This window comes from Triticum dicoccoides, chromosome 5A (genome assembly GCF_002162155.2).
Source record: "Triticum dicoccoides isolate Atlit2015 ecotype Zavitan chromosome 5A, WEW_v2.0, whole genome shotgun sequence".
Lineage (NCBI taxonomy): Eukaryota > Viridiplantae > Streptophyta > Magnoliopsida > Poales > Poaceae > Triticum > Triticum dicoccoides.
The window spans coordinates 553,314,476-553,333,391 of record NC_041388.1 but is presented as its reverse complement, the minus strand read 5'-3'; the positions used below and the strand labels follow the sequence as shown (position 1 = coordinate 553,333,391).

At 43.1% G+C, this 18,916-nt stretch overlaps 1 protein-coding gene across 1 annotated transcript; it reads left to right on the top strand.

Moving 5' to 3' along the window:
• The first annotated feature begins 5,063 nt into the window (after positions 1–5,063).
• LOC119302735 (protein CHROMATIN REMODELING 35-like) lies at positions 5,064–11,923 on the top strand. Its single transcript, XM_037579786.1, has 5 exons — positions 5,064–5,200; positions 7,173–7,747; positions 8,075–8,404; positions 8,648–8,815; positions 9,376–11,923. The coding sequence occupies exons 1-5, from the start codon at positions 5,158–5,160 to the stop codon at positions 11,134–11,136; spliced, it is 2,877 nt and encodes a 958-aa protein (XP_037435683.1). The 5' UTR covers positions 5,064–5,157; the 3' UTR covers positions 11,137–11,923.
• Positions 11,924–18,916: the final 6,993 nt, after the last annotated feature.

Below are 18,916 nucleotides of genomic sequence, written 5' to 3'. Positions count from 1 at the left end.
CACGCCCGACGCGTGCGCCCGCGCTCACCGCCGCCCGTCCTCCGCCGCCCCACTCTGGCCACTGGCGGCCAACTCCACCCGCTCATGCCCTGCCTCCCCCTGCGTCCCGTGCACCCTCCACCGCGCCGCCTAGCCCCGGTGATGCCCCGACGTGGCCTCGCCGGTGCCATCTCCGGCGCCCGGCGCCCCTCTGTGCCCGCTGGCCCTCGCCCGGGTCGGGCACCTCGAGCGCCCCATCGCCCGACCCGCATAGGCCCCTGGGGCCAATGGCAAGTGGGGACCCACCCCTGAATGTTTTAGAATAAAAAAAGAATTAAAAAATATATTAAATAAATAAATAAATAATAATTAAAATAATTAAAATATTAATTAGTTAATTAAGTAATTAATTAAGTTAATTAATCCTGATTAGATTAACCTAATCACTAATTAAATTAACTAATCTGTAATTAACCTAAACAGAGAATGACAGGTGGGTCCCACTGGACCCACACGTCAGGTTGACCAGGTCAATGGTCAACATTGACTGCTGACATCACACTGATGTCATGCTGACATCATCATTTACTATTCTGGATAATGTTGGGATAAATAATTAATTAAATTCCAGAAATTAATAAAATCTTTAGAAAATCATATCTTTTAATCCGTAACTCGGATTAAAATATTTTCAACATGAAAGTTGCTCAGAACGACGAGACGAATCCGGATATGCAGTCCGTTCGTCCGCCACACACCCCTAACCTATCGAACCCGCAACTTTCCCCCTCCGGCTCCTCTGCCCGAAAACACGAAACACCGGGGATATTTTCCCGAATGTTTCCCCCCTTAACCGGTACCACCTCATACCACGCTAGGGCACGCCTAGCATCGTTACTTGTCTTGTCATGCATCGATATGCATCTGTTTACGTGGTATTCATTGTTTCTTCCCCCCTCTTCTCTCCGGTAGACTATAAGACCGACGCTGCTGCTGCCCAGTTCGAGTACGGAGTTGACGACCCCTCTCTCTTGCCAGAGCAACCAGGCAAGCCCCCCCTTTGATCACCAGATATCGCCTACTCTTCTCTATACTGCTTGCACTAGAGTAATGTAGCATGTTACTGCTTTCAGTTAATCCTATACTGCTGCATAGCCTGTCCTTGCTACTACTGTTGTTACCTTTACCTGCTATCCTACTGCTTAGTATAGGATGCTAGTGTTCCATCAGTGGCCCTACACTCTTGTCCGTCTGCCATGCTATACTACTGGGCTGTGATCACTTCGGGAGGTGATCACGGGCATATACTATATACTTTACACTGTTACATTACCTGTGATACTGTTCGGAGATGGGGGCTGAAAGGACAGGTGGCTCCATCCCGGTAGAGGTGGGCCTGGGTTCTCGACGGTCCCCGACTGTTACTTTGTGGCGGAGCGACAGGGCAGGTTGAGACTACCTGGGTGAGAGGTGGGCCTGGCCCTGTTCGGCGTTCGCGGATACTTAACACGCTTAACGAGATCTTGGTATTTGATCTGAGTCGGCTACGAGCCTATACGCACTAACCATCTACGTGGGAGTAGTTATGGGTATCCCGGCGTCGTGGTATCAGCCGAAGCACTTCGTGACACCAGCGACTGAGTGGCGCGCGCCGGATTGGAACGTAAGCCTGCTCTTGTATTAAGGGGGCTAGTTCTGCTTTCGGCCGCGTACGCAACGTGTAGGTGTGCTATGGGTGATGGGCCCAGACCCCTGTGCGCTTAGGTTTAGACTGACGTGCTGGCCTCTCTGTTGAGCCTAGGTGGGGCTGCGACGTGTTGATCTTCCGCGGCCGGGCATGACCCAGGAAAGTGTGTCCGGCCAAATGGGATCAAGCGTGTTGGGTAAGTTGGTGCACCCCTGCAGGGAAGTTTAATCTATTCGAATAGCCGTGATCTTCGGTAACAGGACGACTTGGAGTTGTACCTTGACCTTATGACAACTAGAACCAGATGCTTAATAAAACACACCCTTCCAAGTGCCAGATACAACCGGTGGCCGCTCTCTCTCAGGGTTACGAGGAGGGGATCGCCGGGTAGGATTATGCTATGCGATGCTACTGGAGATGCTGCTTGGAGATGCTACTTGGAGATGCTACTTGGAGGACTTCAATCTACTCTCTTCTACTTGCTGCAAGTCGAAGGCTGCCAGAAGCGTAGTCTTCGATAGGACTAGCTATCCCCCTCTTATTTTGGCATTCTGCAGTTCAGTCCACCGATATGGCCTCCTTACACATATACCCATGCATATGTAGTGTAGTTCCTTGCTTGCGAGTACTTTGGATGAGTACTCACGGTTGCTTTCTCCCCGCTTTTTCCCCCTTTCCTTTCTTTCTGGTTGTCGCAACCAGATGCTGTAGTCCAGGAGCCAGACGCCACCGTCGACGACGACCCCGACTACACCGGAGGTGCCTACTACTACGTGCAGCCCGCTGACGATGACCAGGAGTAGTTAGGAGGATCCCAGGCAGGAGGCCTGCGCCTCTTTCGATCTGTATCCCAGTTTGTGCTAGCCTTCTTAAGGCAAACTTGTTTAACTTATGTCTGTACTCAAATATTGTTGCTTCTGCTGACTCGTCTATGATCGAGCACTTGTATTCGAGCCCTCGAGGCCCCTGGCTTGTATTATGATGCTTGTATGACTTATTTTATTTGTAGAGTTGTGTTGTGATATCTTCCCGTGAGTCCCTGATCTTGATCGTACACATTTGCGTGCATGATTAGTGTACGATTGAATCGGGGGCGTCACAGCCAATCACCTGGGGATATGATTTAATTGATCTTTCTGCTACCAAGTTGCACTAGGTTAGCCAGTTGAATTCACGACCGTTATCATTACATGTCATTTAATGAAGCTCATCTGTCATCGCTATATATATATATATATATATATATATATATATATATATATATATATATATATATATATATATATATATCAGTAGTACGGGTCTAGGAGGTGATGTGTATCATGATATGAAATATTTGTTATTAGCTTGCACCGGGTCGGTCATTTGAGCACCCTTGCACAAGGTAAAAATCAAGAGCAATGGAAGGAAGTCATAGAAGCTATGTGTATAGGTGAGTACTAATATCAATCAAGAACAGGGTAATTGTCCTTTGTGGTTCAAGCTCCCAAGTACCCTTTTCAGTTTTGTTTCTAAAGTTTCCTCGCAAAACAAATAGTGAGTGGTCAAGCTGCCATTGAACCAATTCATATTTTCTTTTACCGTTGATATACCTTCTTTTATGTTACAACCTCTCACATTGGCCACCACCATGTGCCCCATTTCAATCATGCCTAGCGGATGACATTGTGAAGCAACAACCTTTACTACCTAGTTCATCGGCCCCATATGATTCTTTGAGTGCCTACTTTGCCCATCATACACGGCCACCACTATAATGTGTGCTAAACTGCTAGCCCTAAATCACCTTGATAAAAGTAAAAAAAACACATGCAACAAACCAAAGCTAAAAAAACTGCACATTATTTGAAATTGTTGCATTCATTCTTTACTTTAGTATATTGAGATGTGAAGACCAACACACGGTACCCAGTGTCCTAGTCAGAGCTTTGGTTCGTTCGTTCATCATCCATACCAAACCAAGTCCAAAGGTTGGCTGACCCATTCGAATGAGGAGTGCCCCATCACGAGTTGTACCCTATCACCAGGACATGTACACACACGCCAAAGAAAAGTGACTTTCAAAAGTGAGACACGCCACTGACTAGTGATAGGCCTAACTTGCAGATGTAAGGAGGCACTGGGACAACCGTATAAACACAAGTGTTGAGGACGCCATGTGGCTAGAGGCTTGCAACCACAACCAAACTACCATCATTGATATTTATAATGAAGCACTTACACGGAGTACTGATGGGTAGGGCCTCGCTGCTAAGTGTTACTGAATCTAGTGCACTGAACTCTTTATTATGAACCAAATTCTTTAGTATTGTGTAAACCCTAGCATATGAAAGAATGATTTTCATTCTTGTGGAATAAGAAACCCTCGTGCCTTAATGAAAGGAGTATTGTAATTGTTTTGTTATGTACTTCGACAACAATTGTGAAACTTAGTATTGCTAGATTATTTCGACCGTGTTCTTTTTTGGTATTTATGCTCCTTATGAGATAACGAAAAGAAAACATGAGAAACGAGATCGCTTTATTAACTAGCCAATAATAGCAAACGGGGACATCATTAATATAAAAAAGGCGCAAAAAATCTCTCGTGGCTAACCTAACTAGTTCAGATGCTACTACGTTGCTCGTTCTCAACCCTCGAGACGTTGTAAATCTACGTTGTTATAGCCTCACTTTAGTTGCAACCCTAACCTTTTTTTTGCGTATCAATTGAGAGCTTTATTCAACGAAAGAGCTCCTAGCATCATCAGCCATAAGGCTAGTGAGTAGGAAAGAGGGACTAGATCCAATCCAACTTTCGGTGACCAACAATGTGCATATATGTTTAGTTGCAACCCTAACCTTAATCACGAGATTTTGGCCTATGATTAGAAATTTCAGTTTTTTTCTGGAGAAGGAGAGAGGGAGTGGGGACAGGGGCAAAGTAGTCATTGGACAAAACCCTAAATTAAAATAGAGCCTTTTATCGAATGGACAGAGTGAGTAAGGATGCGTTTGGTTGAAGGTGTCGTATGAATGGGTTGGGACCGTTCAATTTTTTTGGAATTGAACCATTCAATTCATGTGTTTGGCTGAATATAAGTGGTGAGCTAATTATTTAGGACGGGACCACCAGTCATGCTCACATAGTCATGCATGCAAAGGGTGGCCATTTGATTCGACCGATTTGGTTGGGTGGAACGGTTCAGCATCTTCATGGCATATTCTCTTTTTTTGGCTCGAACCATTCATGTGCTTTATAACCAAACATGTCTATTTTCTGAACGATCCCAACCCATTCATGACCGCCCTTGCAACCAAACGCACCCTAAATGGCGGACATTTTATCGAATAACCCCATAAACAACGGCGCCGCTCACCGCGGCTCCAGCCCTCCCCACTCGCCTCGTCGCCGTCAGCCCTCCCCCCTCGCCTCGTCGCCGCCGCCCCTCCCCCCTCGCCTCGTCGCCGTCAGCCCTCCCCCATCGCCTCGTCGCCGCCAGCGGCCAGCCATGGACGTTGCCCCCGGCGAAGACCCTCCAGCAGACCCCTCCGGTGAGCGTCCTCCTCCTCCTCCTCTCCCTCGACTTGACGTGGTCCCGCCGTGGTGGCTCTCCCTGCCACCCCTGCGCGGGCGGCGGGCGTAATGGAAAGGCGGGGGCATGGGGTTTGGATTCATTCACGGATACTGCATTGCGCTTGCGTTGTGGCCTTGTGGGGAATAGGAGGGTGGGCTGTCTGGGATTTAGGGTTTTTGTCAGGGGCGAGAAGACCACATCCATTTTGGATCAGGGGGGAAGGCTCACCTTTGCTCCAAATTCGGACAGCAAAGGGAAATGGTCAGATTTTTTTTTCTTTTCTGAAGGGGATTGACTAGTTTGGACCAAACCCTGTAATGCTGATTGCTCAAGTTCAGAAATTGTGGGGGCAGATTACTTCCTTGACCCGTGGAGCCTGGAGATAGAAAAGAAAGGATTCAGGGGATTTTTCCCACGCCGAATGGCAACTATTTGCCCTAGCCTTCTGCTTGAATCAAGCTAGGTTACCAGCTGCTTTTGTTTTTCCTTTCTGGTTTCTTCGGAGGAAATACCGCTATAGTGTTTGCTAAAACACATTTCTAGGAAGTGCAAGGATGGAATCTTTTTTTGTATGTGAAATCGGTGAAGCAGAGATATCGCTGGTTGTGATTTAGGTATTCTGCTCAGTTGTTTATGTGACCTGTACGTGGCATGCACTCTAAATCGACGCTTTCTTATCGTGCCAAACCATAGGGAATGGTACTACTCCCTCCGTTCCAAAATAGATGACCCAACTTTGTACTAACTTTTGTACTAAAGTTAGTATAAAGTCGAGTCATCTATTTTGGAACGGAGGGAGTAGATGCTTATAGTTTATATGGAATACTGAAATAATGTTAACATCCCAGTGTACCATTTGGAAGTCATTTTGACTCATATTACGAAAGCTGTTGCTTGAGCATGATGTAGGCTGACAATTAGCAATCTTTGCGCTCTTCTCTGCAAATAGCATTTGAAACAAGTTTTGTGGCCTGAACCTGCTGTTTTTGGACTTCTATTGTTTAGCCTGAGAGCTAGGGTGAGGGGAGAGGTTGATTGCCAGTTGCCACTAAAACCATCCGTCTGAGATTGAAATTTAGGGTATCTGGGGCCTCTACTGGCTTGTCGGCTACCGCCTTCATAATTACTTCCTCTCTATAGTGGATTGCTTGTTTTGTTTCTGCAGCTTTTCTCTTTCATTGTAACTTGTTGATATCAATCCCCTATTTGGTATGCCATGCCGAATTTCACTAGTTTAGAAAATAATTCTTCTACTTTATTATCTTGTCCTACATGTTGTTCTTTGTTTTTTGTTTCATGAGTATTGTTCTTTGGTATGCTGGATATGGACATATGGTCATGGGTGTTATTGTGGTGATCTATTTCATGCTGGTACATCGTTGTTTGCAAGCATGTGTGAATATAGTTTGCCCAGTTGAAGTATTTCCACTGCCCTTTACAATCACATCACCTTTGTGTTTTTCTTTTCTTTAGACAATCTTTTTCTCGGTATTCTGTGCATGATTAGAAGCAAAAACAGTATTTGAGTTTTGGACTGAATTTACCGTAGGTGATATTTCAAGTTTATCTCTACTAGCTACTAGCTACTAGCTTTATGCATACAGTTTCATTACTAGTTGAATTGGATTGTACCAAGCGAAATACAGAGCTTGATACCAAAAATAAGGATACCTAGTAAACCTATGAGAAAGAATTGATGAATAAAGTGCCTATTTGTTCATCAATTACTATGCTTATGTTAAATAATGGCCGCTGCATTTTGTGATCATTATAGTTTTCCACATGATACTGTCTGTGCTTCTACTTACGATTGCCTTGTACGCATCCCACATTTTTCTTGTCCACCTTGCATGTGGCTTATCTGGAACATCAGAAGTGATACTTCCATTGCTGTGCAAATTCATTTCTTCTCTCTTATATGATAACTAATCAGTCATCTGTTATTGTAGGCATGTATTACCGCAGAAAAAGGAAGCGTTCCGACCCCATCAATAATCTTTCACTTACTGGAAATAGGGTTCACAGTTGGGGATGTGGCAGTGTTACTGAGGAGTGGGACCGCTTGTATGCTCAGAGGGTCCAATTATTGACTTTCCTTTCGACTCTGCCCGAACCTGCTCTGAGTTATGGGCCGAGTGCTGAAACTAATATGGCCAATTCTATCGAGCAAAGAGACGAGAAAAAGAGTGTAATAGTTCTTGATTCAGATGATGAAGATGAAAGCACAGGAGCACACGAACAACTGACGCCTGAGAAAAACAAACAACTCACACCTGAGAAAAATAAACAGCTGATACCATCAGAACAGGCTGGTGCTCTCATGAGGGTGGTAACCGAGGGAATTGATGGAGTAATAAATGAGACAATGCCTGTTAGAGACCAAAACAGTCAAATTGTTCCATATAGTCCAAGTGCAACTTTAGTGAATCAGTATCCTGTTACCAGCTATCAACCATCAGCAGTTCTGTTTGAGAGAGTTATATTGCAGAAAAGACCTGAGGAGGAACGTATCCATGATCTGGCTGTATGTAATTTTCACTTGCAATTTTCTACTGAATTTTTACTAAGAGTTATATTGTTGTTTTTGTTCTACATGCTTGTACTGACAAACTAGTAGTATCAACATTGCACTGCCTCATCAGTATCTCTGAAGGACACTGCGAAACTGTTGTCTTTGTTTTCAATTTTTTTTAATGTTCATCCATAATTATTTGTCGCATCTTAGTTCACAAGTACCCTTTGTCTTGTACTGAAAATAATGGAGTATAATTGTCTGATATTTGCTCAATCTATTCCATTTCAAAGCTGAAAGTTTTCATCTTCCAGCCGTAACTCTTGCTGCTCAATGTAGGTTGCTACCCATAAGGAGAAAATAGCAGAAACACAAGTTCTCCCTCCACTGCCTAAGGAGAGAAAAAAACGAAAAGTTGATCCAAGCTCCCAGGTAGATGGGGATGTTGAAATTGTGCCAAGAAAAAGAAAAACAAAAAATGAAGCAAATCCAGCAGTATTTGATTTGCCCTCAGAACCTTACAATCCTGTGGGGGAAGACGAGCCTGTGGAGGAAGATGAGCCTATGGGGGAAGATGAACCTATGGAGGAAGAGCATATACAAGAACAGGAAAGTGATGGTCTTGAAGAATTTTGGAATGAGTACTCGGTGGCACTTGAAAGCTCTAAGGTACAAATTATAATCACAGACTTATGACTTTTGTTGCTGCAGCATTTTGAAACATGCCATTTTGTAATTTAATAATTGTGCTTATAATTGCATGCTCTGTCTGCAAATTGATTCAACTTGTAAAGTTTGAGGATAGATGAGAGCTTAGCTCAATAAGAGAAATCTGCGTACTTTATTTTCCCTAAATTGTTTATTTGGATTTATGTTGTTTGGCATAACGATTTAGTTACATTTATTGGCCAGCTCGACACACTTGAAGAGGCAGCCAATGAGAAAGAAGTGGATGAGAAAGAGGTGGACAACGCCTGCAATCATGATATACAGATTCATGAAGATCTGGGCCATGTATGCCGTGTCTGCGGTTTGATTGTGAAAAGGGCTGACACAATCATTGATTATCAGTGGAGAAAGGTATCTTATTTGTTTAAGATATGTGATGATGCTTCTGTAACTCTGAGGCCGTTTAGCAACATATGTATTTTTAATTTTTTGGAAGTTCTTACCAAGTATTTTTTTAGCAACAAGCAAAGTGGCCCACAGGAACGTGTGGGATCCATTTGGTGTGCTGAAACTGATTTCAAATACATTTTTTATTTTGCATTACACTATTATGTTGTTTGAACAAAATCTGTTTTTATAAGAGCCAAGTGCCTAAAGGGGCACAATATGCCAATCATACATGAGAATTAGTCCATGCCATCTTATCCGACAAAATTGACACATTTGCTCATGCCGCAGAGCCTGACGCTGGACGTCGTGGGTTGTTATTTTGGTTATTCCTGTATTTCCAGCATGAAGAAACTTTTCTAGTATAGCGCATGTAGTTGTTATTTTCTGATATTCTGTATCTACTGCTATGCATTATAATTTTTCAGAAATGTCATGATGGCATAATATAAACTTTGGAATGACTTGAAAGTTTAAACGTATGATTGGACCGATCAATTGACATTATGTTCACCTCATGTCAGGCATCAAGGTCAAGATCATATTTCTCTGAAAAGCGTTCAAAGGATTCTGACGAGATTGTCACTGGTGATGTTAGAGTCGCTGAAGAACTCAATGCTTTAGACATTGCTATTCATCCAAGACATGAAAAGCAAATGAGACCACATCAGTTGGCAGGTTTCCACTTTCTGGTCAAGAATTTGGTCTCTGACAAACCAGGAGGTTGCATTCTAGCTCATGCGCCTGGTTCGGGGAAAACATTTATGCTAATCAGTTTTATTCAGAGCTTCTTGGCCAAATATCCCTCTGGAAGGCCTCTCGTTGTACTCCCTAAAGGTATATTAGGTACATGGAAAAGGGAATTTCAACAGTGGCAAGTGGAGGACATACCACTGTATGATTTGTATTCTGTCAAGACCAGAGCAGAGCAGTTGGAAATCCTTAAGTCTTGGGAAGCCAAAAGGAGTATCCTCTTGGTGGGCTACACTCAGTTCTCTTGGATCATTAGCAGTGACGAGGGTGGCGCCGTTGCAGCTGGATGCCAGGAGAGGTTGCTTAAGGTCCCGAACCTACTTATAATGGATGAGGGCCATTTACCTAGGACTGAGTCAACTAATGTGCTAGAATCACTGCAGAGAGTACAAACTCCACGTAAGGTGGTCCTATCTGGTACACTTTTCCAGAATCATGTCTCAGAAGTGTTCAACATTGTAAACCTTGTACGCCCAAAGTTTCTCAAGAAGGATTCATCTCGTCCTATCGTTGCTCGTATAATGAGTCAAGTGTCAATATCAGGTCGCAGGATTTCAAAAGAAGACACTGATAAATTCAATGAGTCGGTAGAAGAGACCCTGCTGCATGATGGTGACTTCACGAGAAAAGTAAATGTCATTAGAAGTCTCAGAGAACTAACAAAAGACGTGCTTCACTACTACAAGGGTGATATCTTGGATGACCTACCTGGCCTTGTAGACTTCAGTGTCTTCTTGAAACTCAGTCCTAAGCAGAAAGAAATCGTTCACAAGTTGGAAGCCTATGAGAAGTTCAAAAAAAATGCAGTAGGAACCGCCCTGTACATGCATCCATGTCTGTCTGAAATGTCAGAAGTTGCAGCGGCAGACAGGGCTTCCAACTTGACGGATGCAGCTGTTGATAGTCTGGTCCAGTCTATCAACGTGGCCGACGGTGTGAAGGCCAGATTTTTCACCAATATCCTGGCACTTGCGGAATCTGCAGGAGAGAAGGTCCTTGCTTTCAGTCAGTACCTACTTCCCATGAAATTTTTGGAAAGGCTACTGGTTAAGACAAGGGGCTGGCATGTAGGAAAGGAGATGTTTGTGATCCGTGGTGATAGTAAATGTACTATGGAAGAAAGAGAACTGACAGTGGCTCAGTTTAACAACTCTGCTGATGCAAAAGTCCTGTTTGGCTCTATCAAGGCATGTGGGGAGGGCATCTCCCTGGTGGGCGCATCGAGAGTGGTCATTCTAGATGTTCACTTGAACCCCTCCGTTACCCGTCAGGCAATCGGGCGGGCATTCAGGCCTGGACAGCAGAAGAAAGTGTTTGTCTACAGGCTCGTAGCAGCTGACTCTCCGGAGGAGAACACCCATAAAACTGCGGTCAAGAAGGAGGTGATACCGAAGCTGTGGTTTGAATGGAGTGAGCAGCGCTGCACGTCGGAGGGCTTCCAGCTGAACGAAATCGACATCGACGACTGCGGGGACGAGCTGCTGGACAACAGGGCAATGCGCCAGGACATCAAGGCCTTGTACGCAAGGTGAAGGCAGGCTGGCTGTTGTACATACACCGTGTACATATGGCTTGCCGATCGTTGGAGTTTTTCATTGCTGCTCTGGGAGGTGTCGCGGCATAACAGTGTTGATCCATCTATCTACTTGTTTTTGGCATAACAGTGTTCATCTATCTATGTGATTATGTGATTGATTTGTCGATCTTGAAAGAGGTGTCAGTGGGATGGCGCTTTCATGTGGCTGGTTGGCTCGGCTGTTGTGCCGCTGCTCCTGCATACTGTTTTCATCAGAATCAGAAGGATAAGTTCCCAGTCTGACATTCAAAACCACCGCCGCGCCGCCACCACCCGCCAACACCGTATGCCGCGACACCTCCCAGAGCAGCAACGAGCACAACCATGACCGAAAAGCAAGACCACGACGCGCCCACCGCCCACATGGCTAGGTCATCCAGTGCCACAAACCAAGCACATCTCTTTTGCCTCCGTTTCGAAAAAAAAAAACCAAGCACATCGGATCCAGGCGAGGTGCTCAGGATCCACCACTCCATCGCACCTCCGCCACAAGGAGAGGATGGTTACATCAAATTCCCAGTGTGATACTATTAGACAATGTTTCTGAATTTCAATGGCACGCAAAATTCCGACGAACGGTCCGACCAAGTTGAAGATTTTGGTCATTTCTTGGTGGTTGCAAGGATTAGAAAAGACTTGTTATGCAAATTTTCTATAATTTTGCTTAGTGTACCGCCTCTCTGGATTTCTCCATAGAGATGACACATATGTGATGTAATCTGATGATGTTATTAGTACACACATATGTGAGTATTATTTTTTATCCCAACACGTTCAGAAAAATAAACTCGTTGGTTCAAATTATCCGCACACCCGAAAGCCGCCCAAACCTAAGAGCAGGGCGCTCGTCATCTGACCTCCCTCCGGACGAAGAATACAGATCGATCTATCCCGACTTGGATCAACCTGCTGTTCTACTGGACGAAACCCTAACCGATTGAATTGTTCGGAAATGTTTGTCGTGGCCTTTTGTTGAGCTCCAGTCCTTTCCTGTCACTTTACGGCATGCAGTTTCCTTTTTTTGGGTGCAAGTACGAGTAACAGTTTAATTTCCCCAAAAATGTTATGGATTAAGTCCATGCCTGTTAAGTCCGCCACAACTAATCCATTCCTGTCACTTTACGTGCGCTCTTTTTCGTGATTTAACTTGACCAACAGTTGTAGAAATATACATAACTGATTTTTTTTTTAATATGTGAAAGGTTGTTTGGCTACGGATATTGCTGATATAGTTTTTCTGACGCATAAGTCATAAGTCATAACCCATGTTTAGTTGATCAAATCTGAATTTCAAAATGTGTGCGCACCACCAATGAAGTATACCCTCTAGTTTGGACTACATGAGTTAGGTCACACTAGCTATACTGTCCATTAGAGAACGGAGTGTGTAATGGGTTCGTGAACACAACAATATACCTACTCTGCTTACTTCTGATTAGTCACTACTCGGATTTGGATGACACACTGGGTTTCGTTCCGTCTATTCAAGGTTGGTTGGAAAGATGCCGAGAGACAAGCGCAGGCCGAGAGGCTTGGATCAAGTGCAAAATGGAAATGACTCCAAGAGAGTGCTTAGGTCAAGTGAGTCACTGATTCCAAGGTTCTTCACCCTTTTACCTTCTTCCATGCATATGTTGAAAAAAACTCAGCATTCTGTTGTTGTATCATAATTTGTTTCCAGTTAACTAGCTAGGACCTTTCTGTTCAGGTAGCATCTCCAAGTCCAAAGTGGAGTCTGCCAATTCCAGTAAAACTGGTGAATGTGCTGGCAGTGAACTCACTCAAGTCGACGATGCTTTATGTGATGGTGATAATACATACTGATATGTGCACATTAATTAATTACCAGATATGCTTCTTTTAGGATTATGATGATTCATAAACCAACGGTACGTACGTATTGGTTGATATCATGATATTCCTGTATGTATGTAGGAGACACGGTGGTACTTGAACGCACAACTGGAGGTTTCGTTGCATCGTCAGATGGTAAAAGCAAGATGAGCGATAATTTGGCGCTTGCCGATGCTAGTAAAACTGATGAACGTCCCTTGACTGAGGATCTCATTAGACAAGCTGTTTCAAACTTCAAACCAACTGTCGTATCTATTGCTTCATTCGATGGTGATTATATATACTGTTACCATATAAGATTATGATTTAGACATCAACTGCAGTGTGTGGTTGACATTAATTATGAGGTCTCTGTAGGAAATACCATGCTGGCTGAATGCACAGGTGTTTGCCTTGAATGCCCAGATCCTAATACTTCAAGGTTTCTGACTTCACTAAGCTTGTTTACAGCATCACATGGTAAAAGGAATAGCAGTGATCGTGTCAGGGTTGGTGCTGCTAACTTATCTCTGCTCCTTTCCCTTATTTTGTGCGCGTTAATCGTTCAGTGTAACCGTCGTCGTTCCGTTTTATCACTGCATGCAGATTCAAGTACGGTCCCCAAATGGTCGAGTCGTCAGTGGGCAGTTAGTGTATTATGATGCATATTATGGTATTGCTTTTGTCGGCACCCAGCATTTGCCTGGCTGTGAAGTAGACCATTGGCTTGTGCTTGATCATGACAAAGAACTTGAGTCTAGTAGTGAGGTGGTGGCGTTATGGCAATCTTTCAGTTCAGACAAATTGATGGCCAGACACGGGCAGTTGATTGGCACTACAGATGGTGCAGTCCACAAGCTTATGTACAGTACATGTAAAATCACTAGGGTGAGCTCTGATGTTCTATCTGGTTTTCCTACAATGTTCTAGTAAATAAATGTACCATGATATGAAAGGCTTATTAATCTATTATTTATGCACTGAACCCTATTGTTCAAGACAGTATAAATTACATTTTTGCCTTCCTTGATTGACACTTCTAATCTGTCTTAGGCTGGGTTTGGAAGCCCTCTCATTGATTTAGATGGGCATTTTGTTGGCATGAACTTCTATCATAGTCAAACGACTGCGGACCATCAGCAAATAGTGATTACTCCCTGCCTTCCGCGGAAAATAATTCTAAAATGTATGCAGCATTCTGGGATATTCAGGTATGTAAATCTAGACTTGCACTATTTGGCCCTGTCCTACATTCCCAGTTTGAATTGTAAGGCATCCAATTTGCATGCCAAACAGCTTTCAAAATTTCCTAGTATATTCCAGTACGCTGGCAGATTGCATATCTTGTACAGCTGTATATTTTGACATCTGTAAACGTTTCTCCCTGTAGCTTAATAAGTTGTGGCATTACCTACATACTTTCACCCACATCAACTGTCCTGTTAGTATCTGTTGTACTCGCCCTGAACTAGATTATTTTCAGGGGCTCTACGACCCTAATATATGTTAATAGATGAGCAGTAGTTTCTTATTCAAACCAGAATATGGACAGCCAAACCTATATTTCTGACGTCCCTGGAGATTTGGTTCCTCATTTTCTCATTTTTTTCCCTTTTTTTTTTCTGTGAGACATCTCATAGATGTAACCATTTGGATCTACTTGCTTCTTGTTGTATCTTGCCCTCACTTCCTGTATGGTCTTCAGTATCTAGTCTCTGAATTTATCACGGCGGGTTTTTCTGCACTGTACTGCAGGCTTGAAACTGAAACCAAGCAAGGGGGTGATGATACGATAGAAAGTAGCCTGATCAAGATACATGAATCTTGTACATGTAGTAACTACTATCAGGACGGTGTGCAAAAACATGCTGACTAATTAGAACTACTGCATTGTGCGCTATCAGCAATTCATACTTATCATATTTTTCTAATGCCCCATATCAATAATTATCTGTAGGTTTCTTCGCGATGAACCCAGGTTAGTTTTCTGGTTGTGCCTGTTATTAGCATACAACTATTATGTGGTGTGCTCTAAACCGGGAAACTACCGCCATGAGGATGCCGTATGGCACGAGGAGGGTATTCAGGCCAGAATAACAGATTGATGAACCATTTTCTTATTGCTTGATTGATTATAGTCTTTTTCTTTTGCAAAAATATTGATTATAGTCTTATAGATACATATGATCTCTAAGTAATAACCCAAAGGATGCAGAACTGATGTTTATCTCTAATATGACCTCTTTCATATCTAACATTTCTTCTTCTATTTAATTATTATTATATATTTTAATTTGGATATTCCACAATGACCGCATGGATGAAGTGTAGTCTTTTGGTTTTTGAACAGAGCTAGGGTCCCGTCGGACCCATCTATTAGATAAGCATGGAAGTACATATTACCTCTTAATTGACAAATAGCAAACCTTGGTGCAAATCAAGGCCTTGGTTGGTGCTGCGAACTTTTCTCTACTCTTTTCCCTTGTTGAAATCATGGGAAGCCTGGCACCATGGAGCCGAAAGGACGAGTATTTAGCTAGTTCGAGTTATTTTTTGAGTCGTTGTCATATTTGAAGGCTTCCTAATGTTTATTATGTGCCGGATTTTCATCAGATATGCCAGGAGTTAGTTTTTACTAGCAATTTATCATCTTAGTACTGGGATGGTCACTAATTGCTTTTTTTTGCGTCAGAACATGAAAAATATATAAATGAAACCACAAAATCCCATGGTTACCCCTTGCCAGATCCGGTACAAAGTGAGTTGTTGCTGTCAATTCTGCTGAATACATCCTCACATTTCATATTTTGACAAGTAAATTCATGCACTTTATGCATGTTTTGAACAGAGTCAAAGCACATGTATATGGTCAATACTTTTGAAGAGAACTTTGACAAAGATACATGGACTAAACTCGGAAAAGGCGTTATCTCAAAAATGTCTAGAATTGTTGTCCCACTTGCTTCTTTCAATGGTGACTGTACTGTTATACATTAGTTACATTCCCGTAATTTTGTTTAAATCAATAATTAATAATTGAAATTGTGCTTGGTGTAGGAAATGCAAGGTTTTTTGCTTGCACAGGTGTATTTATAGGCAACAGTAAACGCTATCAAACAATTCTGACTTCAGCAAGTTTGGTTCGAATTTCTGGAAATAATCCAATGGTTCATAATAACTTGCGGGTGGTTACTGCTGTTCACTAGTTTTTATTTGTTCATTCTAAGATACCGCTTAACTGTAACAATCTTATAATGCAGATTGAAGTACGCCTTCGAAACAAACGTCAAGCTATAGGGAAATTGACATATTGTAATTTTTGATTACAATATTGCTCTTGTTAACATCAAGGAGACCATCCCTCCGCCTACGATAGAACTCCAGCAGCCTCCTGTTACCACTGGTACTCATGTAAGGGCTGTAGGGTGTCTCTTTGACAATTGCAGATTAACGGCCACAAATGGGAAGGTGACTGAAAAATGCGGCACATCGGATTGCGACGAACTTCGCATATCCACTTGTAACATCACTAAGGTATTGCATTGTCAGACTTGCAATTTCAGATATCCACCTGTAAAATCACTAATATGAGTAACTTCAGCTTATCGAACTACATCTCAAGTCATTAGAGATATCTTTTCCTGTGTAACCCTTGCCTGGTGTCGTTTTTTTTTTTGGTAGGCTGGGATTGGGGGCCCTCTTATTGACACTAATGGGAAGTTTGTTGGTATGAACTTTTATGGCAACGAAGAAACTCCCTTCTTACCAGCGAGTACACTTTTGAAGATCTTGGGGGGCTTTCTTGGAAACTGGTGCACCTTCTATACTTGCATATCTTTTGTAGACTTTGGGTGCAACTTCTTTTGATGGCGTATCTTTTCCTGTACCGCTCTTCCCACTTTTCTCGTGCTTAGTTTGCATACTAAAAAAAAAAAATGAAACTCCATGGGCACTAGCACCCACGGATTTATTGATATAGAAGAAGCATCCCTCATGAGAATTCCAGAAATTCGTCCCCGACGTGGATCGAACTCTGGTCGTTAGGTTTACAATCATGCGCCCCCAACCACTGGGCTATGCCCACGTCCTCCTTAGTTTGCATACTAAGCCGTTTGTAATTTCAGACCACGCCAGGCTCTCATATCTCATAGGCTAAGCTAATTCAGTTATTTTTATGTTAAAACATCTTTCAATGTACTTGTAGGCCTGTAGATGCTGTGGTTATTGGTGACACTGAAAAAAGAAGGATGCGTTTAGCCCTAACACTACCTGCGTTATTTCACTCTGGTTTTTGCAAATCGTTCGTTGTGCTACATAAATTTATCCAGAGAACTCTTTTAAACAATTATACTCAATGACACAGATGGGAAGTGCCCAAGCCATCATGGATGTATCCGCCTGTGGAGCCGCTTATTATCTGGGACATTATGCCGGTAGACGACTGAGTGAATTTGGTGCAACTATGGTTTATCGAACTGCTTGGTACCGATGCTATGATGTGTTGCTTCACTTTGTAGTGCTTTTTTGTACGGTGCACTTAACGAGTTTTAATTGGCATGGTAAAAGATGTTTATTTGTACTCCCCAGTTTAACTCATTCAAGGACAATCCTAATTAATGGGTCCCAAGAAAAGTTGGTAAATGGTATGGTGGAGGTGAGATTATGGTGAAAACTTGGTGGAACCCGCATATAAAGGTTTCAAAGATTATTAAAGTTACAGTATGATAGGTGGGGTAGTATATTCCAGAAATGTTGTTTGGTGTCCGAGCATCAGGCCGCTCTTTACATATATAGGGCCATCTGCATAAGTTGGAGCAGTCAATGCATTTTGAGGATGTACTTTTTTTGTGTGTATTTGTGCATTTGTTATTTTAGAAAGCACAACTCTTAACATGAAGGCTAGCTTTTTGCAGGGACGGTACAGTCGCCTTACAGCTAGTATGTATGCCGTGAATCTTGGCATGTTTTCTCTTGCTTACCATCTCTTGAGCTCCTCCTTTGCAGTGGCGGAGACATGCCTCTAGGGCAGCTATTGTTATAGCCCTAGGCATAGTACCAACATCCTTTGCAATTCCTTCTTACAAAATACTCCCTCCGTCCCGAATTACTCGCCTTAGATTTGAGACTCGTTAGTAATTTGGGATGGAGGTAATACTAAATACTACGATAGTTCATCGCTCAAAACCTAACTCAGCCCTTGCGTTACCCACTGCTAGCTCCGCCACTGCTCGTTTGCATAACAAGCATCTGGTTTGATGTTAGCTCTTGCTTCACATTTGTGTCCTCAGAGTACTTCCAAGTTCAAATACTTCCGTGTCAGATGCGCTGTAGGATGTCCTTTAACAGATTATTTTTGCTCGTGAAGCTCTACCACTGTACCCCTCCCTCCTCTTTCTTTTGGAGACAAAGATGAGAGATTCTCGTGGTAGGAACTTTATGTGGTTTCTTGGTTATGGTCCATCTTATGCTGTGAGCAGTGATGGTGTAAGCAGTGCCCTTGTTGGGTTGCGTCAATGATTGTTTCCGTGAAAGCTTTCAAAAACTCTACATTGATGTCCATGCCAAAGCTGTTGATGGTGATCCTTGGCGTGCAAGCCAAGAAGAGACATAATGCAGTTTAGGACTTTCTTCGAATCATGAAGGATCAACGGAAGAGCATGTGGATTTGTTGTGGGGATTTACCGAAAAAGGCTTTCGCCCCGCTTTATAGATAAAGCCAAACATCCAACAAGGTTCGCCAACACACACACACACACACACACACACACACACACACACACACAGAGGTCTAGCACAACAAGTAGTCAAATAAGGTTAATGCTGAGGGCACAACTCAACAAGCCCTGAAAAAGGAAAAAAGGCACGCACACGTAGGGTGCGGCAAAGCATCTAGTCGGGCTCCG